This window comes from Phocoena phocoena, chromosome 2, assembly GCF_963924675.1.
Source record: "Phocoena phocoena chromosome 2, mPhoPho1.1, whole genome shotgun sequence".
NCBI lineage: Eukaryota > Metazoa > Chordata > Mammalia > Artiodactyla > Phocoenidae > Phocoena > Phocoena phocoena.
Genome location: NC_089220.1, coordinates 74873057 through 74899640, shown reverse-complemented (window position 1 = coordinate 74899640; position 26584 = coordinate 74873057). Strand labels below are relative to the sequence as shown.

At 40.3% G+C, this 26584-nt stretch overlaps 2 gene segments (V, D, J or C); both read left to right on the top strand.

Annotated features, from left to right (window-relative positions):
* LOC136118300 (T-cell receptor alpha chain constant-like) overlaps nt 1-26584 on the top strand; it is a 334856-nt gene that overhangs the window by 54489 nt on the left and 253783 nt on the right.
* The window catches only part of LOC136118299 (T cell receptor delta constant-like), a 193163-nt gene that overhangs the window by 8046 nt on the left and 158533 nt on the right, over nt 1-26584 (top strand). Inside the window, 1 exon segment of the C gene segment in view lies at nt 20276-20287. Within this exon segment, the coding sequence occupies nt 20276-20287 (12 nt within the window).

Genomic DNA, 26584 nt, shown 5'->3' with positions numbered 1-26584 from the left:
AGACGCAAGGTCCAGAATGGAAAGATAACTCATAGTAGCAGAACGGAATCGTCCTGTATCCAGGAGCAGAGCCTCAGAGTGCTGGGACTGCAGTTGACCCACAGCTAACATACCATGGACAACTCAGTAAACTTTGTTCTTGTGAGCCACTGAGATTGTGAGGTTGTTTGTACTGAGGATTGCCCTACTCAAAGTTGACTGATACATGAAGTCATATCAATTGTGTCTTCTAAATATTTCTCACATTCAACCACCTCTTTTTTTTTCTTTTGTGGTATGCGGGCCTTTCACTGTTGTGGCCTCTCCCGTTGCGGAGCACAGGCTCCGGACGCGCAGGCTCAGCGGCCATGGCTCACGGGCCCAGCCGCTCCGCGGCATGTGGGATCTTCCCGGACCGGGGCACGAACCCGTATCCCCTGCATCGGCAGGCGGACTCTCAACCACTGCGCCACCAGGGAAACCCCAACCACCTCTTTTTACTTGCCTTGTTACTATCCTGGTCCAGATGCTCATAATCTCTCACTGAGTTGGTTGGAATAACTTCTTAAATGTATCCCCTATCCATGAGCTCTTACTTCCCAAATCTATCCCTGAAGTTATCATTCTAAAATAAACATCAGATTAAATTGCTGTTCTATTTCAGGACCTTCTATGGCTCCCCATGACCCAAAAGTAAAAACCAAGGTTTATGTGGCCATCTACAGTATTGCTTCCAGTAAGTGTTCATCCTCCTCCCCAGTATTACACCAAGATTTCTGAACATCAGCCATATCAAATGAACTCACTCTCATATTTTCTTCTTATAAATATTATTTCTTTCCCAAGTTGGCAAAATCCTATTCAATCTTCAGGACCCAGTAAATGTCATATTTACTTTTAAAAGATTTTCCAGGTTACATAAATTATATTTATTTGCCCTCTCCCTCTTTTAGTGTTCTGTACACAGTTTTGCAATAGCACATATCTACTATGCTAAGAATATTTTTTGGTTTTAACTCTTCACTTGTCCAAATTCCTCAAGGATAGGGGCCCATACATATTATTCTTTAATCCCAGCAGTTATTATTGTCCCTGACTTACAAGAACCATTCAGTAGATCTGCCTACAGCTTGACCACACTTTACTTTTGACAAGTGCACTGATCAATGAGAGCTGGATTGTGAAGCTGGTTTATATGAGTGGGTTGGAAACCTTCCACTGTGGGAACACTTGAAGATACTTCTACTTCATTATATTCCTCAAGCCAACACATGGCTATGTTTCCCACTCTTACACCTGGTTCTTACTTAAACCATCGTCCCAGGAGGCCAATGTGCCCCCATCTAAGCATATGTATCAACACAGCCATACAGAAGTTTGTCTCCATATATTCGTGGTTTTTTACATCAATTGTAAATGAAATGGTGCGTGAAAATTCTGTATGTTTTTATAACGTATCATTTCTATACTTTACGATATCTCCTTTGACTCTCTTCTCTCTTAGTACAGCTTACTCAGGACCTTTTGATGAGTCATGGTAGATAACCAAAAAGACAACTCATATCATTAAATGAATCTTCTTCAACTTTCTGCTTTCCACATGAAACATTCCTGCTTTTACACATATAATTCACTTTCCCTCTCCTAATAATAAAAAACATATCTCTCTTATATTTAAACAGTGTGCCTCTGTCCAAACGCTTCATCCATTCCATTCACTTTGACTTCTCTGGCATCTCAGCCCACTGATCGTCCAAACTCTATGGTCTGGTTCCTCAGGACTTTCTTACTACTGATTTCTTCCCATCATTTAAACTATTCTAGCATGCTCCTCTTAAAAAATATTTAATTTTCCTCCAAACTCATACATGCCTCTCCTGTAACCAAACTATTTTTTCTCAGAAATACCAATGATCTCTTTATTATTAATTCCAAAAGGTATTTTTTACCTCCTTCATCTAGACAAGTGTTTCTCAAATTCTAATGTGCGCAGGAATCTTATTAAAATGCAGATTCTGACTCAGGAAGTCTGCGTAGGGCCTGAGCTTCTGCATTCAGAATAGCTCCCCGGTGATGCAGATGCTACTCACCTGAGCAGCCACGTTCTGCAGTGCTTGCCACTCCTTTCGGAGACTTTTGTGTTCCTGGCAGGAAGGAGGTGAGGAAGGTTCACAAAAGTTGTGAACTGCTCTTTGTTTCTCTATCTGACCAATAGAGGGGGCTGTTGTGTAAACTGGAAATGGTTTTTCTATATAAGATCAGAATAATCTCACAAAAACCTTCCTTCCCTACAGTTTAAAGAGATATTCTGACACCACGTTTTGCACAATGACATGTAAAGCATCTCAGACGGCAGAGGCACGCAGTTTTGTTAAGACAGCCTGTCTCCCAACACACCTTACAACGTCCATCAGAAGAAGACATCTAAATCCTGTGTCATTCCTTCTCAACCTCATAGCAACCTGGGTTCAAGTCCACAAGTCATCAGACTTTTCTTTGTGGAGAATCTCCCAGAAAGGAGCTCACTGCCTCCTCACTGCTCCACCATGACCTTGGTGTTCACCTTGATGCTTGAGGTGCTCCTGTTCCTGAGTGAGTACTGTTCCATTTTACTCTCTTGTCCACACATGGAACATTGCTTTGGACTGACTTTGAATAGAGACTTTTTGTTCTGGCTGAGTTCACTGATTCAGCATTGATGTTTCAGAAGGAGCCGGAGCCCAGTCAGTGACGCAGCCTGATGGCCACATCACTGTCTCTGAAGGAGCCCGTCTGGAGCTGAGGTGCAACTACTCATCTTCTTTTTCGTCCTATCTCTTCTGGTACGTACAGTACCCCAATCAAGGACTCCAGCTTCTCCTGAAGTACACATCTGGAAACAGCCTTGTCTCAGGTATCAAAGGTTTTGAGGCTGAATTTAGGAGGAGTGAGAAGACCTTCCACCTGAGGAAAACATCAGCCCATTGGAAAGACTCGGCCAAGTACTTCTGTGCTCTGAGTGACACAGTGACTAAGACTACAGTGGGAGCTGAACACAGATCTCCTGAGACATAGTAGCTTAAAAGACTCAGGGTCTCAGCCTATGTTATTTTCAGGATGTTGGCATGTTCTGTGAAGGCAAACAGTACAGAGAATACAGAATCCTAAAAGTGTTTGGTTCCCATGGGCATCTTAGATTTCTTTTCTCTTTCTTTTTTCTTTTGCAAAGGAAAGACTATTGGTTTCTTAATTTCAGTGCTCTCAGTGATCTTGAGGCTGGTGGGTGGTTTCTTGTCAGTGTCACCTGAGCAGGCTGTGCCTATACTGTACTGTTTTGTTCAGAGTAAGTTTTTATGTCATAAAAAGAAAACCCAATCTTAATATTGTTTTTCAAAATATAGTTGACAATTCCAAGGTATTTGTTCTCACTTATTTAGTTTGGTTCAAACAAATGGGATTCTGGTTGGAATCACATTGGAAACTGACATTTTAGGGTATTATGTTCTCCTACCCAAGGATATTATATGCCTCTTCATTTATTCAGGTCTTGTGTTAGTCCTTTAAAAGTAAATTTTGCTTGCTTGTTTCCAGAAAAGTTGGAAAAAATGAAATGAATCATTGAATAAGTGGAGAGTTGATGTCTAGTATTCTGTGTCTGTTCCTCTCTCTGAACAGGGAAGAGAGCCAACAGAAAGTGGAGCAGCATCCCCAGTCCACAAGTGCCAGGAGGGAGAGGTTTCTATTTTTAACACAGTCACACACGCAGCAAGAGTGAGAGTTCCAACCATTAAGAAGAACATATCTCTGTGCAGGTCATAGGCTCAGACTCCACCTTCTGCTCTGTAATCATGGGGACCCCGCCCACGTTCAGTCTTTTCACAATCCCACAGAAGGAGGCACTCACTTTCACACAAAATGATGTTTCTCAGAATTCATACCTGAGGTTGTTCTGTTTTCTCCTTTCTGCACACTTCGTTAGGCAATACAAAAATATTTTACGAATGATGCTTGTACATAAAGAGCTTACTACCTAAGAGTCATAGGAATATCTCTCTCATTAGACTTAAGCTTTATGAAGATATCAATTTTTTTTTTAACCAAGAAGCATTCACTGAACAATGGTTGAAAGAATGAATGGCTGATAATATTTAGACCCATATATACAGGCAAATTTATAGCCAATGGTTAGAATTTGTATGGAAACTAATTTCATCTTCCTACAATGAAAAATGAACAATTAGAGGTTTTTCAAAACAAAACAGATTGCCTTGAGGTGTAAAATATTCCTCATTACAGGAACTAGTCAAAGAAAAGTGGAATGTCCATTTTCCAGTGATTTGCAGAAACAATTACAAAACAATATGATTTTGCACAAAACTAAGAATTTTAAGTTTTAAATGAGGGAAAATACCGTGAAAGAACCGAACAACCAAAAAGCTTGTAAAATTCACCACAGATTAAAAAAAAATCACTTCCAAATTCATGGAAATTGGATTTTGAATTTTTACTTGACGCATGTGTAGGAATTTAAGTGAGGGAAGTAGTAGGAGAACACATTCCAAGCAGGGTAAACTTATTAAGAGCAAAGATCAAGAAACAATAAGCAAGAAGAGTTTCGGAAATTAAAACTTTTTAATATTACTGAAAGGGACAATTTTTATTGGATGGTACTGTGAGATAATATGAAATGTTAGCTTGAGGCAGTAGTTCATCCAAGAGGGCCACACACAGCTCACAACTGGGTTTCTTTCCAGATAAAAATACAACATGTCATGAGATTACCTGTCTTTAGCATAAGCAACATTAAGGAATATCTTGAAATTGTTTTTTAGAATGAGCTATTAATCTAAATTTAAACTGGTAGATAATATCAAAGATTTACAAGCACACTTCTAAATGTATAGAAAAACTGGATTTCCATAATGATTGATTCAATGAACAAATAAATTTCGTTTTCCCTAAGCAATTCTACCGCCAACTAATCGCCATATTGCAGAAAAGGAAAAATCTAAACACTTTCCCAATGTGTTGCAATTTTATGATCACTTTGCAGCATGAGTTTTGTTTAGGCATAGGGGGAGACTAATAGCTTCTCTGCATTCATTAACCTCCCGTAAAGGACAAACTTTTAAATCAGATAATTCAGACCAAACAAATAAAAATAACTACATTCTGCTTTGCTTTGTACTTTGTTCTCTTCCTCATCTGGCTGCAAAAATTTTCACTGAAAATAACTCCTGAATTCATGTGAGATTTTGCCCTTCTCAGTACTTGTACTGGTATAGTTTAGATATGTTCCCATCTACTTCCCTGCTCTTCAGGGTACTGAGTTGCCATAAGGATAAGCCAGGCAGATAGTCCTTCAACATTAAGGCTAATTTCTAACTTACCCCCACTGTGCCTTTTATCATCACAAACATGTTTGTTGTCTAATTTGGTTCACTATTAGAAGAGCATGGTTTGGTGTACCTAAAAAAAGGGTATTTCTTCAGGTAGCAATATACTAAATTTTTAGGGGTCTTATAGCTCCATTTTTCTATTAAATGGTGCAGGGTTGAGAATCAAGTAAGCACATAAAAAATAGACAACAACACCGTAGTAAAACTAAAATTGTTATTCCACCGTTTGGTGATTCAGTTTATATCCACATCGTTCAGAAAGAGAAAGGCTTTCTTCAAAAGTAGGAACTGAGAAGAATGAGGAAGAGAAATCTATTTTATCGAATAAAAGACTTTCTGTAATACTCAGTGATGGATGAAGTGAGAGATGTGGAAATTTCCAGTCAAAGTTTGTACATTTTACTTTCATGAAATGTCTATGATCCATCCCAGAAAAGCAACCCATAGATTTAGAATAGTCCCACTCACCATTGTTTCATCAAGGAAAAGTTTTCTTGGTGCTGAATGTTGGGTAATGCTATATACTATATACAACTGAATGTTGGGTAATGCTATATTTGGGGTCTTGAAGTGGAAGAGACCAAGAACAATTTAAGAGAAATGGAGGGGAAATAAGAATAGACCATGGACAGAGAAGATTTGTCCAAAAGGGACTATTCAAGATTTGCTTTAATCTATCATTAACATTGAAATTTGAAAGAGTTATTAGAATAGGTTCACAAACTCTCAAAACTAGAAACCATTGTGGAAGAGGGTAAGCACAAAGATGCAAGCCATGAACACATCTGCTTTGCAGACAGATTCATTTAAGTGGATATCTGTGGTTTTCGTGTTTTTATTCTTCACAGTAGAGCTGCCATTTCATTGTGAGCTGTGGAAGTTAATCACTGGACCATTTTAGGGAACAACATTCACACCTTAGCCTAAAATATAGAGAAAGACAATGCAGAGATATGAAGAAAGACAGATCTGAGAGCATCAGCAGAGCCTATATATCCAGCTCTGCCTGGAACGGCACAAGTCAAAATACTCTCATTGGGAACAAGCCAGCATGAGTTGAGATTCTGTCATTTACAACAAATAGATCCATAATTAATACAGAAGAATGTGGGGTGGGAGCCTTTTGGTTTTGTACTATTTTATGAGCTGAATTTATGGTACTTAGAAGCATTTTTTCAGTCAAAATAACTAGAGTTATGTAGATACAGATCATCACTGGTCTACCTTCATTATAGTAAATATGAACCAGGCTAATCCTATGTATGTTTTATGCATTTCTGATGGGAAAAAATTAGAAAAATACTGAAAACATCCACAACTCTGCCGCATAGACACTCATTATTTTTACTTATTTCTATCTTTTTCACAATTTTGCACGTTGTTACATCATAGAGACAATTTTATGTCCTTTTTATTAACACTCACTTTTGTCATTAAAAATACCTTGTATTCATAGTTTGAATTCATTATCTACTATTCTACACCATAGATATATCACACTTAACTTTATAATTTTCCTGTTTGGGGATATCTTGATTATTTATTTCCAGTTTTTAATCATTTTAAATAGCATTATGGTATACACCTTTAAATAAAAATTTGAATTTCATTTTCTCATCATTTTATTAGAACAGCATCCTAGAACTGGAATTAGTGGTTCAGTGGGTAAAAACAGGTTATAGTCTTTTTGCTCCTTGTGTCTCGGGAATGGGGAGTTAGTGTTTAGTGGGGGACAGAGTTTCAGTTTAGGAAGGTGAAAAATTCCTGAGATGGATGATGGTGGGAGCTGCACAACGATGTGAATGTACTTAGTGCCACTGAACTGTACAGTTAAAGACGGTTAAAATAGTATGTTTTATATTATGTGACTTTTACCACAATAAAAAAACATTTTCAAAAAGTATTCTAAATGTATCATCTCTACTCCCTAACACCTTTCTTACTTGAACCCACTACAGTCAGATTTTCATCCCTAGCATTCCGTTGAAATCACTCTTGCTGAGGTCAGCAGTGATTTTTAAATTTTATTTATTTATTTATTTATTTATGGCTGTGTTGGGTCTTCGTTTCTGTGCGAGGGCTTTCTCTAGTTGCAGCAAGTTGGGGTCACTCTTCATCGCGGTGCACGGGCCTCTCACTATCGCGGCCTCTCTTGTTGCGGAACACAGGCTCCAGATGCGCAGGCTAAGTAGTTATGGCTCACGGGTCTAGTTGTTCTGCGGCATTTGGTATCCTCCCAGACCAGGGCTCAAACCCATGTCCCCTGCATTGGCAGGCGGATTCTCTACCACTTTGCCACCAGGGAAGCCCACCAGTGAGTTTTATATCAACAAATCCAATGATGCATTACCATTCCTTATCTTATTGAGTGTCTCCGAAGAATGTGGCCTTATGGCTACTCTCTCCCTGAAACACCATCTTTGCCTGGATTCTGGAACTCCACATTCTCCTGGTTTGCCTTCTTCCTTGCAAACCGCTCCTGCTCAGTCTCCTTTTCCTACATCTTCCTCCTCTTGCTTGTGTCTACATGTTGTGTTTTCTCAGAGCTCAGTCCTCAGACATTTATTCTCTTCAAATGATCTTGGAGGGGTTCAGCACATGCCACCCCCAAAACAGGCCACTAGTATAAAAGCACTTAAGCCTAGCCACTTTGGGTCTTCATTTTTCTATGAGGACCCCCATGTACATGTAAAAATTATTAAATAAAATCTCTATGCTTTTCTCCTGTTAACCTGTTTTATGTCAACTTACTTCTCAGGTCCAGATGGAGAACCTAAGAGGGAACAGGTAAAGCTTTAGCTCCCCTACAATCTCATCTAGGGATATGGCTTTAATGACTATTTATACATTGATGACACACAAATTTACATTTTCATCCCAACCTTCTCTATTGAAAGCCAGACTCATATATACTGTAATCTATGTAACATCTACACTGGATATCTAATTGGCGTCTAACATATCCTTAACATAAGGCCTGATTTCCCCCATAGGTTCTTCCCTCACTCTTTTCCATCTCAAAAAAAAAATGGCAATATAATTCACCTTACCAGAAATCCTGGCACTCTTCCTTATTTCTTATGTTTCTCCCATACCCCACATTGTCAAACAAACCTGTCACATAAGATTTATTTTTTTCTCATAAAAAGTTTGACTTTGTTTTTCAATTCAAACAATGATGTTACACGATGGGTTTCAGTGACCACCAATTCATTTCTGAATTCTAATATGACAGACAGATAGATAGATAGATAGATAGATAGATAGATAAGATCAAGGAATCTTGTCTCGATGTTGCTGCCTAGTTAAAACACCTCCCTGTCTTGCAATATTTCTTGCCTAGCTGTTCAGGACTTTCCCTCAGAAGCCAGGAACCAATGAATTGCTTACTTCTTTGGTACCTTGGAGATTTTAGACTCTGGAGCAATGTACCATAGTAAGATTCAGGACGGTGGAGGTTTTTTTAAGGGAAAGTTAAGAGGGGAAAGTGAAATGGGAAAGAGGAAGCATGACATCTGGATCTCAAGCATGTTCTAAAGCAGTTTGAGGGGAAAAAATTCTAAAACACAAACCCACACACACACACACGCACACACACACACACACACACACATCACTAGATTCAATTAGAATTATCTATGCCTGCATAAACCTTGGCAAACCTTCATATAATTTCAAGAGTATAGGAATCCCAGTTCAAAGACTACTGGTCTAAAATGGGACAGGGAATTCCCTGGCAGTCCAGTGGTCAGGACTCTGCACTTCCACTGTAGGGGGCATGGGTTCAGTTCCTGGTCAGGGAAATAGATCCCACATGCCTTGCAGCACAGCCAAAAATAATACAATACAAATAAAGAAAAACAATTTTTTAAGTAAAATAAAATGGGACACTCTCACTAACACACTTGTCACAATATACTTACTGAGAACTCATTCCTCCCCACTGATCTGGGATACTGTCTTTAACATATACTAAATTTCCATATACAATTAGGCTTAATTATTGATTTGCTATTCCATTTAATTGACCTATCTGCTTAGTCTTAACTTGTACTTAAGAATGTTCTTGGGGCTTCCCTGGTGGCGCAGTGGTTGAGAGTCCGCCTGCCGATGTAGAGGACACGGGTTCGTGCCCCGGTCCGGGAAAATCCCACATGCAGCGGAGCGGCTAGGCCCGTGATCCATGGCCGCTGAGCCTGCGTGTCCAGAGCCTGTGCTCTGCAACAGGAGAGGCCACAACAGTGAGAAGCCCGCGTACCGCAAAAAAAAAAAAAAATGTTCTTTCCTTTCTCTTTCTTTTTACTTTCATGCAACAGACAATGTGCTCTTTTCTTCCACATTTCTTTTAACTGTTTTTTATTTTTGCATATGAATGATATAAAAGCTGCTTTTAAATTGTTGTTTACCTGTCTTCTGATAGTGGCTTTTCTTCTTTTAGGTTTTCTGATATATCATTATTTCACCTGCAAATATGCAGATGATATTTTACCTGTTTCTTTCCAATTATTATGCTTCTAATTGTTTTTTCTCTTGGCCGACTGCTTTATGTAGTAGCTCCAACACAATGCTAAATCGTGGTAAATGTAGTGGACATCTTTGTCTTTCTCCTAACTTTAATAAGAAAGCTTCTAGCATTTCCCCAGAAGTAGGTGCTGCTCTGAGGTTGTGGCATATGCATTTTTCTATGTTAAGGAATTAGCTATTAATTACTTTTCTAAGTGTTTTTTTAACATGAACGTATATTGTATTTTGTCACAGGCCTTTTCTGCATCAATGGAAATGATCATATGATTTTTCTTGTTAGCTCTAATGCCAGTGATGAAGCTACTCACTTTAACATCTTTATTGTAGTATAATTGCTTTACAGTGTTGTGTTAGTTTCTGCTGTGTAACAACGTGAATCAGCTATATGTATACATATATCCCCATATCCCCTCCCTCTTGAGTCTCCCTCCCACCCTCCTTTTCCCACCCCTCTAGGTGGTCGCAAACCACCGAGCTGATCTCCCTGTGCTATGCGGCTGCTTCCCACTAGCTATCTATTTTACGTTTGGTAGTGTATATATGTCAGTGTTACTCTCTCACTTTGTCCCAGCCCTTTCCCCTCCCCGTATGCTCAAGTCCATTCTCTACGTCTGTGTCTTTATTCCTGTCCTGCCCCTAGGTTCATCAGAACCATTTATTTTAGATTCCATAGATATGTGTTAGCATATGGTATTTGTTTTTCTCTTTCTGACTTGCTTCACTCTGTATGAGAGACTCTAGGTCCATCCACCTCACTACAAATAACTCAATTTCATTTCTTTTTGTGGCTGAGTAATATTCCACTGAATATATGTGCCACATCTTCTTTATCCATTCATCTGTCGATGGACACTTAGGTTTCTTCCATGTCCTGGGTATTGTAAATAGTGCTGCAATGAACACTGTGGTACATGACTCTTTTTTTTTTTATGAAAATGAACATTTATTCTTGTTACAATGTTTAAATGTAAACTTATAGGACACCAGCTTCCATTCACATACACTGAGCTGCTAAATATGTTTGTTGAACTTGTCTTTTCTAGTTTTCTATATTACTTTAAATAAGATTCTAAGTTTAGAAATCAAATATTTGGGTGTATTTGAATTAACATTGCATGACTCTTTTTGAATTATGGTTTTCTCAGGTATATGCCCAGTAGTGGGATTGCTGGGTCATATGGTAGTTCTATTTGTAGTTTTTTAAGGAACGTCCATACTGTTCTCCACAGTGGCTGTATCAATTTACATTCCCACCAACAGTGCAAGAGGGTTTCCTTTTCTCCACACCCTCTCCGGCCTTTATTGGTTGTAGATTTCTTGATGATGGCCATTCTGACTGGTGTGAGGGGACACCTCATTGTAGTTTTGATTTGCATTTCTCTAATGATAAATGATGTTGAGCATCTTTTCATGTGTTTGTTGGCAATCTGTATATCTTCTTTGGAGAAATGTCTATAATAGCAGATTCTATTTTGTACATTTTATTAAACATCCCCACAGGGTCAAGTTGAATAAACTTGAGGTAGCAGACACAGCATTTATTGCTGGCTGCCTATCATTGCTTGAGAATATCACTTATCACCTTTAACTAGATACATTCTTGCTGGTTCTGACCTGGAGTGTTGAAATCACCATCCGTGTGACAGGAGAGAGAAAATTCCACGCAAATGTAAAACTCTCTTGTAAACGTTACTTCTTCCAAACAATTGTAACCATTCCTTCTATTTTTCCCAAACTAAAATTCCCTTCTTTGGGAATATTCCTGGTAAGTATCCTCATTAGGAGAGAAAAAATCTTAAGACATCTAGAAATTCTGCTAACATTTTTGTGGTTCCAGATTTGATATGATTTGGCAATGCTCTTATTCAGAAAAAGAGCAATCATATTCCCAGGAAAGTGTATCAATTGACAAATAGCCAGACCCCCCAGTGGCCACCCCAAGTCTGCTGTTTACTCCTCAAGCAGAAATGAGAGGGTTGGGAAAGACATAGCACAGTTCACCTTGGACCCTACATCTCCAAGAGGGATTTAATTCCCAGCTGAAGTACAATGACACTGTGCTTCAGGAAAATGCTAGAAAAAGCAGTCTCCCTACTTCATGTAATTTCATACATGAGGAAGACTAATACCCAAAATTAACATCAAAGAAGATCACAGCTCTTTACTCACCACAGACTCTCAGCCACTTACCTCAGGCCCACAAGAAGAAATAAAGGAAGGGAAGGATGGGGATAGATTGCCAGGGCCAGGCCTTTAGCTAGGGAATGCAGCTGAGAAAATGTGGTTAAGTCATAGCACCTAGAATCAGCAGGGTAAGGACTGAATGCAAAGACTAGAAGAGAACTTTCCTCCTTAACCTCTCCTCTTCTTTAGTCCCTAATCCTTCCTGTAATATAGAAGATCGCAAAACAGGGTTTCGTATACCTAATATGTAAAATATAAGAAATTATCAGAGTTTGCACAGAAGCCCGGACCTAAATATAAGAAACACTTAGGTTTTTGCAAGTGTACTACCATTTTCAGAGTTAGCCAGATACGAGATTGCTCTCTCACATCTGAGAACATATGAAAAGAAAGATACTGTATTTCCCTCCTTTATACTTATATAGAGAACTTAGAAAAGGCCTCTTTTAGCTAATTTGTAATTGTTCAGAGTGAGAAATACAACAAAGCCATAGGAGACCCTAACCAGTTAAGGGAAAGAATCAGGTCTTCTCTCAACTTTTTATTTATGCCCCTCAGAACATAGTACAGAGAGTCATACAGGCAAAGTACATGCATTGATCCCTTATAGGTGAGGGGAGTGAGGAAGGGAGTTCCAGGCACTAAGGATATTAAGACAGTCATCACTAGAGAACATTTTGATACTATGTTTTGTTTCCTTTCTTTTTTGTTCACTCTTCACCTCTCTGTATGTTCTATCTTCCTTTAATTTAACATAAGGAATTTCTTTTTATTAAGGGAAATGGAAACAAAATTCAATTTAAAAGTTCAGACCACATGGGGGCAGTGCTTCACTGACAGAAGTGACTGGCTGGAAACTAGTACTATGTGAATGGAAGCAGCAGGAGTGAGTATATTCAATGATGCATTTTGTGACAAGTGAGATTTTGACTGGTTGTGAAAACACAGTGAAGATCATTGGGGCTTCCAAACCAAAAGAAGCAGATAAATCTAGGACAACGAACTAGAACAACTGAACATGGTCCATTTCAGGCCTCTAAACTGAACCCTCGGAGACTCCAGGAAGAAGCAGGAATGGAGCCTCACCTGCAAGCTTCACTGATGCTCCTGTGTGTGCAGCTAAGCTGTGAGTGGGGAGGACAAGGGGGGGCGGGGGGAAGGGTCAAGCCAGGGAAATGGGGCAACTCTGGTAAGGAAATTTAGGGGGGATCTCAGGGACAATCCAGAGTTTATATTAAGGAATTTTGTAAAACAAATAGGAAAAGTTCTTTATTTTAAAAAAAAAGGTTCTTTCTTTTTTTTTTTTGGCGAGGTATACAGTTTATTAAAGAACTCACATCCAATGCAGTGTTTCTCCAAAGATAATTTGCAAGCACCTTGCCTCAGAACCACTTGAGCAGTTGGCAAAATCTGTAGATACCCAGGCCTGACTCTAGAAAAGGTGGTGCAGAGTCTCTGAGAATGAAATCTGGAAATCTGCATTTTTCGTAAGTGCCCCAAGTGATTCTACTGTGCACTTATAGATAAAGGAGCCCCGATTGGAGGAGTGTGGAAAAGCCAAATAATTACAAAAGTAAGCTGAAATGCTTTTGAAAAAACTTCAGTGAGACAGAAGAAACGAAAACACAAAGAAGAAAACAGATTACAAAAATCTGAATAACTTAAGTGACTTTTAAAACACTTTCTATTAACTGGTTACATTTACACAGACAAGTACATACATTATGAGTATACACACAGCTCAATGAATTTTTTTTTTTAAAGTTTCTTATGTATGAAAATCTTTTCACTCCTCCTGAGCAGGGTCAAACGGACAACCACTGGTGGAAAAGAAAGTCAAGGAAGGCGAGAGCTTCACACTGAACTGCAGTTACAGAGACAGAGCTGCTGATTTCTTCCAGTGGTTTACGCAGGATCCCAGGGAAGGCCTCCACTCCCTGATACAACTGTTTTCAAGTGAGAAAGAGAAGATCAGTGGAAGATTCACAGCCAGGCTTAACAAAAATGACCAGCAATTTTCCCTGCACGTGAAGGATTCCCAGCTCAACGACACAACCACCTTCTTATGTGCAACGAGTGCACAGTGCTGCTCAGACACCTGCGTCCCGCACCTAAACCCTGCTAAGCCTGCACCTCCTGCCTGAAGGGCTCCAGGGTGCTGACTTTGCACTCTGAGCAAAGGGAAATAGGAGGAGCTTTGTATAACAGTGTCAAATATTCTGTTTGAATACCATGTGCAGAGGGATAGTGTTTTCAAACACCATCTAATATATTTTGTTTCTCTGTGTGAAGTCCTAACTCTGTTCAAAAACCTGAGGCTTAATATCAGAAAGAAGAGAGCACTAAAGAAGGCAGGAAACAGTAAAATTCTTGCCTTTGAGCTCCTTTGTAGACTTTTACAAATATATCAAGAATACAAAATCTTAAAAGCCGTAACCATCAAATTCAGTAGTGAAAGAAAATGTACGTTGACATTCTGAAAAGACTGGGGTAGAAGACCAAGTACCAAAACCTGAGGGAAAATGGTAAAAAGTTTAGAAAAGGACAGAGTGAAAGGAGAACACAGTATGATGGCAAATCTGTCTCCTCCTTAAAAGAGGATAAAATTTCAACCAGCTGTCTGGAGATGAGTCAAAGGGGTGACTTTTAAAAGTGCCTCGCAGCGGTCTCTATCCTTTTTGGCGCCAAGTACTGGTTTCAAGGAGGACAATTTTTCCATGGGGCAGGTGGCGGAACAGTTCAGGCAGTAACGTGAGAGATGGGGGGCAGCAGATGAAGCTTTGCTCGGTCGCCCACCACTCACCTGCTGTGTGGCCCGGTTCCTAACAGGCCACGAACCAGTACTGGTCCGTGGCCCTGGGGTTGGTGACCCCTGGCCTAGCATCTTGCTCTTTTCTACGGTCTGCTGGGGTGGGAGGAGGGAGAGTCACATTTAGGAGTGACCATGAACTGAAGGGGCAGCAAGTGAAGGCACACAGTGTTTGGATCACCGTCTCACATCCTTGCTCCCCAGGGAGCATCCACTACGAGGAAGCATCGAGTGACCACACGGCAAGATGATCCAACCAGGGGATGTCACCAGCCTCTGTCTTCGTCCACTTCACTGCTTGAACAACAGACCCGTAGACAGATTAGCCAAGCTGACAGCATGGAGGTTCTCCATGAGCCCAGAAGCATGGGTTTTCTCTCACCAAGTGGGACCTAACTACTTCTGCTGTCAAATATCCAACCTGTCAGCCACAGATACAACAGGGAGCCTTCAATGTGGAACCACCCCTCAAGAAGACCAACCAGCCACTTGCTGGCAAGTTGATTACATTGGACACTTCCACCCTGGAGGTGGCAGAAATCTTTTCCTATTGGGTTAATACATGTTCTGGGTATGAGTTTGCCTTCCCTTCCATAGTGCCACACATAGCAGCATAACCTGAGGGCTCAGAGTGCCTGATTGATCATTATGATTAATCAAGGGGTTTCACATCCCTTTGCATCAACAGACCCTAGTTATAGCAAAGAGTTGGGACAACAGGCATGTGACCATTGAGTATGCTGATCTACTACATACAGCACTATCCACAAACCACTAGCCTAATAGAACATTGGAATGACCACTGAAAGGCTCAGCTAAAGCACCAGCTTAGAGGTAGTGCTCTGAGAGGCTGGAGAACTATTCTTCAGGATGGTGCTGTGTTCCTGTTAGATAAAATGCATGGACCTGGGAACCAAGGAGTGGAAGTAGGGCTATCTCCCCATCAACTCCCAGTTTCAGTGACTCACTTGGATATTGTGTGTCTCCTGTTCTCATAATTCTAGGTTCTTCTGGACTAGAGATCCTGTTTCCTTTTGAAGAGAAAGGAGAGGGTATTTCTATTAAGGAAACAGAGAAGTTTTCACAAAACCAAACTTTACATGTACCACCTGGTCATTTGGAGATACTCATGTCCGAAGACCAGAAGGCCAAGAAAGGAGTTACTACACTGGCAGGGACGATCTATCTTGATTATCATGAGGATTTAGGGCTATTACTGCCTATTGGGAGCTGGAAAAATAGGACTAAAACTCAGGGGATTCACCGGGATGACTTTAAGCACTTTCATGACTATAATTACTGTAAACAGGCAATTGTAACAACTATGGCCTGATAAGGGGAGAATAACCAGGGGCTCAGGCCCCTCAGGGATGAAGGTCTAGGTTACCTCCCTGGGACAGAAGTCTAGATATAGAAGTATTAGTCAAAGGTGAAAGAGAATCAAGAATGAGTGATATAAGAGGTAGATGGAAGATAATAAATATGAATTATGGCTGTGGAATCAACTATAGCAATTATAACTTGTCCCACTGATCCTTCTATTGATTTTTTTTTTTTAAAGAACTAGTGTTCTGAGTAAATTTAACATAGAGCATAAGTGGATCTCAGCAGTGAAAGGTATGGGCTGTACAGATGCTGCTGGTGTTCTGCTCACATACCCTGACAGTCACCTCTACACCCTGAAAATTCCAGCAACTCTGAGGACTATTTTCTGACTATGAGAGCATGTGGCCAGTGTTCAGGACAAGTCAGATGTGCCAGAGAACTGATGTCCCCAAAGCATCCCTCAAGCCATGATGGGTAATGAGTTTATGAATTACTCCAGCTCCTTTATGCCTCATTTGGGGTAACTCCAAAGGGTATGCTATACCATCTCCCAGAATTCCCCAGCTGGATTAAGCTCCAATTGCCCATAGTAGTAACGGCTTGATGACAACACCCTGTCTTGGCCTCCTTCCCTTCTCTGATTCACTTCCTACTAATGTTTCCTAGAATCACCTGCATATAAACTAATTATACACAAGTCCTTGTATTCGAGCTGACCTTTTGGGAATCCAAAACCAAGATACAGGAATTCAAATCATGGGGCAAAGATGGAGATGATCTAGAAGAAATTCTGGTTGCTCCTTCTTCCATTGCTATCAAACTGAATTTAGGGGCACAGAGATTTTAGCAGCCTCGTTCAGGGCTGGTCCCAACTCTTACAATTGCCTAGCATCTCTCTCAGTGAGAAGACTCAGCCACCCACGTCTGTTACAAGAGAACCTGTGCTGTCAGACAGTACCCAGTATGTAGCAGAACCCCATTCTTACTCTTGGCTTGGGGACTCCAACTCTGGAATTATATAAGTGTCCCTGTTACTTCCTCTGGAAACACAAACTTCTGGTGAATCACAGTAGGTCTTTTTTTCCTTGTTCACAATATTTTTTCAAAATGGAATGAGAGTGATGGGAGCAACTCTTAATATGACTTGTTTGAAGCAATTCGGTGCTGATGAGAACTCCTGCAATAGTTATTTCAGAACTTCTTAAAAAAAATAGGTCTCTTTTTTGTGTGTGTCTGTGGAAAATATAAGCACAATTAGACACTACATGATCTGCTTCCACTTACTCTGAGTTTAGTCCATGCTCTTTTCAGGCACAAACATGTATCTTTTTTCTCATTCTTTATTTTGAGAAGTTGTAAAACTATTAAAAAATTGAATACATTAATATAACAGGTGTATTCTTATCACCCATAATTAATTGTTTATATTATACTTGCTTTGTCATTTTTATTTTTTTTAATGCAAAGAAAAATTATAGAGTTTGCCACTGTTGCAAATAAAACTCTGCCACTTCTGCCCACTATTCCAGGTCCCCATTCTTCTCTCCAAGATTAGGTCTTAGCAGAATAAATTTGCCAGCTCCCTCTTCTCTTTATTTTCAGCCTACAAGTTAAAAAAACTCAGAAAACGGTTTTCACTTTCATCTGAAATTACAACCAATAGCCTAGTTCCTGAAGCGAGACCAAAAAGTATTGGGAAAACTTTCGTCAGTGAGACAGTCACCCTTCACCTGTCATACCATTTCCTGCTCTGAAGCTCGAGGGTCGCGGAGCACAGAGGGGAACCCAGATCAGAGCAGGAGACTTCTCAGCCTGCAGGGGAGAGCTGTAAGCATGATATTTGTTAGCTTGCTGCGGGCAGTCCTGGTCTCCACCTGTCTGGGTAAGGAAGGTTTAGGTCTTTCTTTATAATGTTATCTAATGGGGCTGTGAAACGAGAGAAGATGAATAGCAGAGTAAATGCATTGCCTCAGAGAGCCCAGGTGAAAGCTGATATGTTCTGCTGAGGTTTGGATCAGGCAGAAGAAAGGTGGGTGGGGATGGGAACCAGTTTGGGCTGGTCTGCCTGCTTTCTCTTTCGTGTGACACCCAGTGTGGTCCTTTCTCTCCTCTTTCCCACAGGATCCAGTGTGGCCCAGATGGTCACTCAGCCTCAACCAGAAGTGTCTGTGCAAGAGGCAGACACAGTGACCCTGGACTGTACGTATAGCACTAGTGACAGTGATTATTATTTGTTGTGGTACAAACAGCCTCCCAGCGGGGAGATGATTTTCATTATTGGCCAAGAAGCTTATAAGCAACAGAATGCAACCAACAGTCGCTACTCTGTGAACTTCCAGAAAGAAGCCAAATCCTTCCGTCTCAGGATCTCAGACTCCCAGCTGGAGGATGCTGCAAAGTATTTCTGTGCTTACAGTGGTCCACAGTGAGACGAGCAGCAGAGAGAGGCTTACAGAAACCTCAAACCTCAGCATCTGTGCAGAGGTCGGGGGAAGTGGTCGGGGTAAGAGGAATATAGAAAGTCATTGACTTCTCCTTGGAATAAAAGCTCCTCCTATCTGAATATAAGAGACACAGAGAGGTGAATGTCTATGACTTGTAGTCCTTAAATTAACAGTAAAAATGACACGAGTAGTGCTTTCCAGTTTTACAAGTTGTCTTCATACTTGCTATCATCTGTAACCCTCATAGCTTCATATGGTATATGTGACAGGTCAGACTTCTGAAGCATTTCCTCTGTCCAGCAAATCTTTATAATTTTCCTGGGAGCTCTTACCTCCAAGAAGCTTAATCTTTTCCATTTTGTTCATAGGTGCTTGTTCTTTTAATTGTCCATCCATGTCCAAAACAGAATCTCCTCAGAAAAAGGTACCCATTTTAGAACACGACAGCTGTGACAGCATAACCAGGGAGGGAACCCAATGGTCCTAGGATAGACTTAAGAGATAAGCTAGGTTGACGGTACCTAGAATAGGTGACCTAGAAGAATGATGGAATGGGGCTCAGCTAAGAAACGAGCTCAGGGGCAACACCATTAGTGTTGGAATGCTATTCCAGGTTGGAATGCTATTCCAGGAAGGGATAATATTCATTAAATCAATGTCTGATGTATGGTGCTGTGGCACCCTAGCTAAAATACACAAGTTTAGAAACCAAGAAATGGAAGCAGGACAGTCTCTTCTCCTGTCACTCCCTGTAACCCACCTTCAGAATTTGTGTTTGCCTTTTCTCATAATCCTAGGCTCTGCTGGATTAGAGGTCCTGGTTCCCTGAGGAAGAATGCTTCCACCAGCGGATTCAGTAAGGGCCCCACTGAACCTGCAGCTATGACCGCCACCTAGATCACTAGGTGACCTAGTTGAACTCCTTGTGCCAGAGGTCCAGCAGACAAAGATAGGATTTATTAGATGGGGGCATAATTGACCCAATTATCATGGAGTACCAGATTGTTATTACACAGTGAGAGCAAGAAGAAATATGTTTGGAATGTAAGCGTTTCACATGGGGTATTTCCATGCCCAGTAAAAAGAGCAAGTGGCAACTGTGGCAACAAGGCCTAAAAAGGACAAAGTGACAAAGAATTGAGACCTCTCAGCAATGAGGGTCTGGGTCACCCCACCAGGCAAGAATCTAAGTTTGCCAAAGTGGTATCCAATATAAGGAAGTCTGGAGAGTACAGTGGAGGAGGGAAAAGATGAGTATCAGTTATAGACTTGGTACCAATTAAAGGAGTGGGGCCTGAAGCTCAGGTTATGCAACCTCCTGTATTAAGTGTTTTAGATGGATTGTAGCCAGCCACAATCTTGAAGACTCAGAGACACAGTGAAAATAACATAAGACAAGCACGCATCTGAGTAGTGCAAAGAGAGCCCTATAACAAATATCTCATGTGCCTGTTGTCACGTCCAAATGCCTAGGGTTGAATTTATCAATGGCTGTGATAGACAATTCTTGGATGCTCAGACTCATCTCAAGCAGATAACATCCAACATTAAGCATGCACTGTGCATTATTTTTACTTCCTACCCCAGGGCTTTCTCTGACTCCTTGGGAGCTCATTCAGCCCATGGGCAAGCACAGCCTGAAAGTATAGGGGAATTACCATCCCTGCCAGCAAGCACCAACCAGAGGGAAAAGGGACAGATGAGTACACTAGCTTCTTGCTTCCCAGCAGATAATCCCGAGAAGCATCCTGTATGCTTCTCGGAGATCCTGGGAGAATCAAGCCCTAATCCTGTGCTATCTACCTCCTCATTTCTGCTTCTTAAGATCGCATCCTAAATAAACTATCTTCACCTGAGTCTTTGCTTTAGGCTCCATTTTGGGGGGGAACAAAATTTAATAGAGAAAATTTCTTTGAAATTTTAATAGAGAATTCTTTGAAATTTTAATAGAGAAAGAACAGAAGAAATTTAAGGTGAACTTTACTGGGCTGATTGCTAATAAGAGCATGTGGGTACTTGAGTGATTACATAATTGGAAAACTAGAAGCTGTCACCTTATTTTTTCAAAAGATGGTGAAACAGACCATATTTACAAAACTCCAGTCTCTGCAGATGTGTGATCATGTCCTTAGTTACCAAGTCTCAACTTTTCTCATTATCCCTGTCCCTGAATCTGCTCACCCTCTATTATTTAAACCTCATTCCTGCTTCTTCTCAAAATATACCTCTATTCAAGTCCATCTATTCTCCTTACTGACCCATAAGCACTTCAAACTCTTGAATTTTTTTTCTGGTTGTTCCGCTCACCCAAATTTCCCTTTTATGTGTGTATCAGTCTGGTCAAATCATATCAGTCCCATAAGCACACCTTAAAGCTCTATCTCCTCCAAAGTTTCTTCTCTAATAGTGAATCCTTGAATTCCTTCTCTCCTAAAGTCACACTGTGCTGAATCTGAAAGATTGATTCATAGTGACTTACCTTTTTAAAGCATTTGCTATTGTTTCCAGGCCCTGATCTTTCCTCCCCCAAATATATTATGGTCTCTATGAGGACAGAACTTTGCCTCATACAGGTATACGGAATTCTTCAATGCTCTTGGCAATACTGGGCACATAATAAGTGCTCAATAGAGCCCAAAGATTATGCTTAAAATTTATTTTGTAAACATCATATATTCATAAGAGAATATTAAGGGGAAAATCAGTATGTTCTAACACAGTCACAGAAGGTTTCTTTGGAGAAGTTATGATAAAAGGTAGGATTTTTAAAAGCAGCAATGAAGGGAAAAATAGGGTATGTTTTAAATATCAAGGTCTCTTCATTGAATATAAATAGAAACCTGAAACTCGTATAAACAGATTCCTTACAGAACAGATTTCCTTAAACCAAGTTCTTCCTGGGTAGAGGAGTGAACCATAGGAATTGCCTCAGTAATTATTTCTGTGACCTGAAGAGGGCACTGCTTGCACAGTTGACAACAGTTATTCAACCGCCCACCTGACATACCAGTTCCTGTTCTGAAGCAGTGATGTCACCCAGTACAGCTAATACCTAAGGTTCAGATAAGAACAAGAGCTTTTGTCACCCTGCAGGAGAGAGCTGCCAGCACGGCAGGCCCCGGTTTGCTGTGGGCAGTCGTGGTCTTACCTATCTCGGTAAGGAAGGCACATGTTTTGCTTTTACTAACATCCAATAGGACTGGGAAGTAGGAAGAAAGATTAATAACACAGGGATCTTACCTCCTCATGGGTCCCAGCTACTGGAGGCAAGAAAGCTGATGAATTTTACCTGAAGTTTGGATCAAGCAGAAGAAAGGTGGGTGGAGATGGGAATCAGTTTGGGCTGGTCTGCCTGCTCTCTTTCCCTCCTGTGACACCCAGGGTGGTCCTTTCTCTCCTCTTTCCCACAGGATCCAGTGTGGCCCAGATGGTCACTCAGCCTCAACCAGAAGTGTCTGTGCAAGAGGCAGACACAGTGACCCTGGACTGTACGTATAGCACTAGTGACAGTGATTATTATTTGTTGTGGTACAAACAGCCTCCCAGCGGGGAGATGATTTTCATTATTGGCCAAGAAGCTTATAAGCAACAGAATGCAACCAACAGTCGCTACTCTGTGAACTTCCAGAAAGAAGCCAAATCCTTCAGTCTCAGTATCTCAGACTCCCAGCTGGAGGATGCTGCAATGTATTTCTGCACTTACAGTGGTCCACAGTGAGACGAGCAGCAGAGAGAGGCTTACAGAAACCTCAAACCTCAGCATCTACACAGAGGCCGGGGGGAAGTAGTTGGGGTAAGATGAACATAGAAAAATCATTGACTTCTCTGGAGAAAAAAAATACTATTCTATCTGCCTATAAGAAACACAGAAATGATGCTATAAGCTGGAATTCTCAAAATAGTAATAAAAATAATGGAGGTACACAATGCTATATAGTTTTGTAAAGTACATTCACATGTATTTATTTAATTCTCACAACCCTGTTGCTATATAGGACAGGTCAGATATTCTGTGTCACTGCCATCCAGGGACTCTCATAGCTTGAACTAAACCTGTATTCTCCATGTGCATGCCCCATGATCATATCAAAGTCAACATATCCGAAATTGAGCTTTTATACTCCCCACAAATTTTATTTTTCCCTCCTCAGCTTTGCTCAGGATTAAGACACACAGTAAATTTCTGAGTTTGAAGAATTTCTCCACCCTCTGAAGAATTTCTCCACCCTCTACCTACCAGCCTAGGCTATCTGATCTTGTGTGTGTGTGTGTGTGTGTGTGTGTGTGTGTGTGTGTCCACACCTTATTTCTTTCTAATTACAAAACAGGTTGAAAAACTACATTACATTTATCTCATTGTTTCCTGATTGATCTATCAGTCACCCTTCCTGACTTTAACCTAATTTCACCCTGTATTTCTTAAATTTCCTTCATGCACCATTGGTCTGTCCTAAGAAGTTGAGGAAAGACAACAAATACCGTCAAACAGGATTTCATGTGCTGCTAGTACTCATCAGCAAATGCAAATTAATTGATTAATTAATTTTTAAAAACAAGAAGTTTAGCTTCTGGTTACGCTATCATTGCTTCTGGGAGGAGGTGAGCCATCTAGAAGAACCAGGTCTAAAGGTAGGGCCAAGCAGCTGCCATCATCAGGGTCACCACCTTACATCCCCTGAGAAATAGGGGATGTCTGGACCTGGAAAGGATTCATCATACTTATGCAAAGTGGAAAAAATAATAAAATAGAAAAAATGATCCAACATTTCTTTGTAGGTCCATAATTCCCCCCAAACATAGCTTTTGCTATGAAAACCCCTTGTGGAGCATTTAATTCCATCTGCCCACTTCAAGTGAGTGATAAAGTTGGAGCAGATACTCCATGGCTGCATTTAAGTCCATGAGAGGTTTCCAGAGCTGAGGTTGGAGGTATGTTTAGAATGAGTGATGGAAGTTACTGGATTTGGACGAAACCAAGGGGAGCCAAAGCCAGATTGCTAAAGAATAACTAAAAATAAGCTTTCATAGGAATACTGTTTCATCCCTTAGTTATCAGTACTAGCTCATGGGATTAGGTACCCAGGCTGGAACAGAACCAGAGCTGGTGACATGCAGATGTTCTTTTGGATTTCCTATGGCTTTTTCACAGCCTTCCTTGAGAGCTCCTCCACTGCCTGCCTTAGACCCATAGTCTCATAGCTAAAGGTCCCCTTCTTAGTCCCCTTGAACAGCTTGGAGCCGTCTGGAACACTCCCATTTAGTTTCACATGCTGCAGCCCAAGGGCAAGTTATGCCACCCCTGTTCACCAAATCCCGTCCACTCCCACAACTCACTCTAAATATACCCCTTCCAGCCTCAGTTCCTAGAGCATCAGGTCCCAGCCCAGGCTCAGCACCCCAGGCTCTAGATTGTCTCGAAAAGCAGTGAGACAACAAACTCAGTGAGGGTATCACCTTTCACACAAGTCAGATAACTCTGGGCCATTCAAGTTTTACCCTCTCTTTTACACCCCAGGTCCAAGTAGTCACCAAGACTTAATAGATTCAAGCTAGTTATCAAAGCTTACTTCTTTCTGTTCTTGCTTCTAGTGGTGTCAGCTCCTCTCATTTGAATTAATAAATGATCATCTACCTCTAGTCTGTCTATCATCTAGTCTCTCCATCCTCATTTGTGCCCCCTTCAAACACTGCTTCACACGGCCACCAAGTGACCTTCCTACAATAAAAATAAAGTCATTCCCCCTTCAACAAAGCCCCGTTTCCCATAGAAGAAGACTGTGATTATTCAGAATGTGAGTCCATCAAAGCAGAGACCATCACTGTATCCCCAGCACCTTCCATGCCTGACAGGGTAAACAGTAGAGAGCTATCTGCTGAATGGATTAATGGATTAGTAATTCAGCCTCCTTTGTTGCCACACTCCTATCCTCTCCCACTCTATGCTCTCATCTCATCAGCACCTGCCTACACGTTTGTGGACTCTGTTCCCTCTGTGTGGAATACCCATCCCCGCTCAGCCACTTCACTACTGTTCAAGATGTTCCCAAATTTCCCCTCTTCTCTTAATTCTTATCCTGACCCTCTTGCCCAGTTAAAACTGAGCACTTCCTCTTTTTAACCCATAACTGAAACCCTAAGCATATTTCTAGTGTAACAAACCTAACACTTTATGGAACTTAAATGTATGTTTTACTTTATTCCAACAAAAATGCAAACTTTACTTGTCGGAAGCTGAGTTTTATTCATTTGAATAGCAATAGTGCCTACAATATTCTTAAATTCACAGGTATAATTTTTTTTTAATTTGGCCAGTGTTATATTGCTAGTTTTTTTTTTTTTTGATTGAAGTAGAGTTGATGTACAATATTATATGTAAGTTTCAGGTCTACAACATTGTGACTCACAATTTTTAAAAGTTGTACTCCATTTATAGTTACTATAAAATATTGGCTATATTCACAGATATGATTTTTTAAAGTTTTTTTTGAGTGAAGTTAATTGATGGCGTTTTTCTCATTAAACATGATAAAATAAAAATTGATAACTTTTCTACATGGCCATCTCCTCCATAGTTGTATTTACTAGGGATTCTGAAGTAACTCATAAGAAACAGACTATATGGTGTGCAGAAAATTAATAATAATGACAATATTATACAAATAATAATAGTAGTAGTAGTAGCTAACACAAATTGTGTATACATGTCCCACATTCTGATAGGTTCAAAACATGTATTATTTTATTTAGTAGTTTCAACAAATCAATTCAATGGGATGGGTGAATGGAAGAATGGACTAATGAATAACATAGGGAGGAAAAAAGGAGATTTATATAGTAGGATAGCAAATTTACACTGTACTTAGTTACATATAGAAAGATACGTAAAGAAAAAAGTTTCTCTAATGATCTTTCCCATTAACCATCCCATCCACTAAGTCGTTATGAAACTGAAACTTGCAATTAACAATACCTCAGTTTCTTCAGGTTTAAAGAGTTCCTTTCAGGTGTCAATGTTTTTAAATATTCAGTCCATTTAAAGTTCAACTCCGTGTCAGGGCTGATTTAAAGTCTCTTGGATGACTCAATCTCTTTAGGTGCTTTGTTGGAAGTTCCACCACCTTAACTTCCCCTTCCCCAGGATGACATCTGAGTAATAAGGGGAAATAATTGAGTGTCAGTTGAGGAGGGAAAAAAAGCCTCAAATCCATGCACTGCTTTCTGGATCCTTTGGTCTATGTAGCTGAGTAGACAGTCTGGTCTTCTCCATGGGTAGGTAACTCGTTAGGTGAGGGTTATCCCACCTGGACTTTTGAGACGTGCTCCACTCTCCAATATTCTTGTGCTCTCATATTTATCTACATGTTTCTAACCTATCCTCACCCCATGAGTTAATCTGTCTTTCACAGGGGAGGGAAAGGACAAGGGTCCTGACATCTGATTTCCTTGCTCTGCCTCCATCTTCCTTTTTCTTCGATCAGTCTCCCGAGACCAATAAAATTGACATTCCTATCTCACCTACACCTCCTGTCACCCTTTCCTTACATAAAAACTCTACTATCAAGTCTAACAGGCCTTACTTATAACATATTGAAAGATATGATGAAATAATTTAGAAAAAAATTTACCTTTCAACGAACCAGTTATCCAAGACAATTCTCTTGCTGAGAAGTCAAAAATCCAAATTAAATGTCAGAACTAAATGACGAAATGAACTATTTTCATTCCTTTGGGAGTAATCTAATCTCCCCATCCCATTCAAAACAGAAAGAAAGAATATAGATAAGGTTATGTGCCTGGAAATGTAAAAGAAAAAATATTATGTTTCAAAAATATATTCCCAATTACATGGAGGGAGAGGAAACAATTTATGTACCCAAGAGTACAACATGTGAAAATCACCATGGATATTTTCAAAGAAGACAAAGACTTTTAAAAGTATA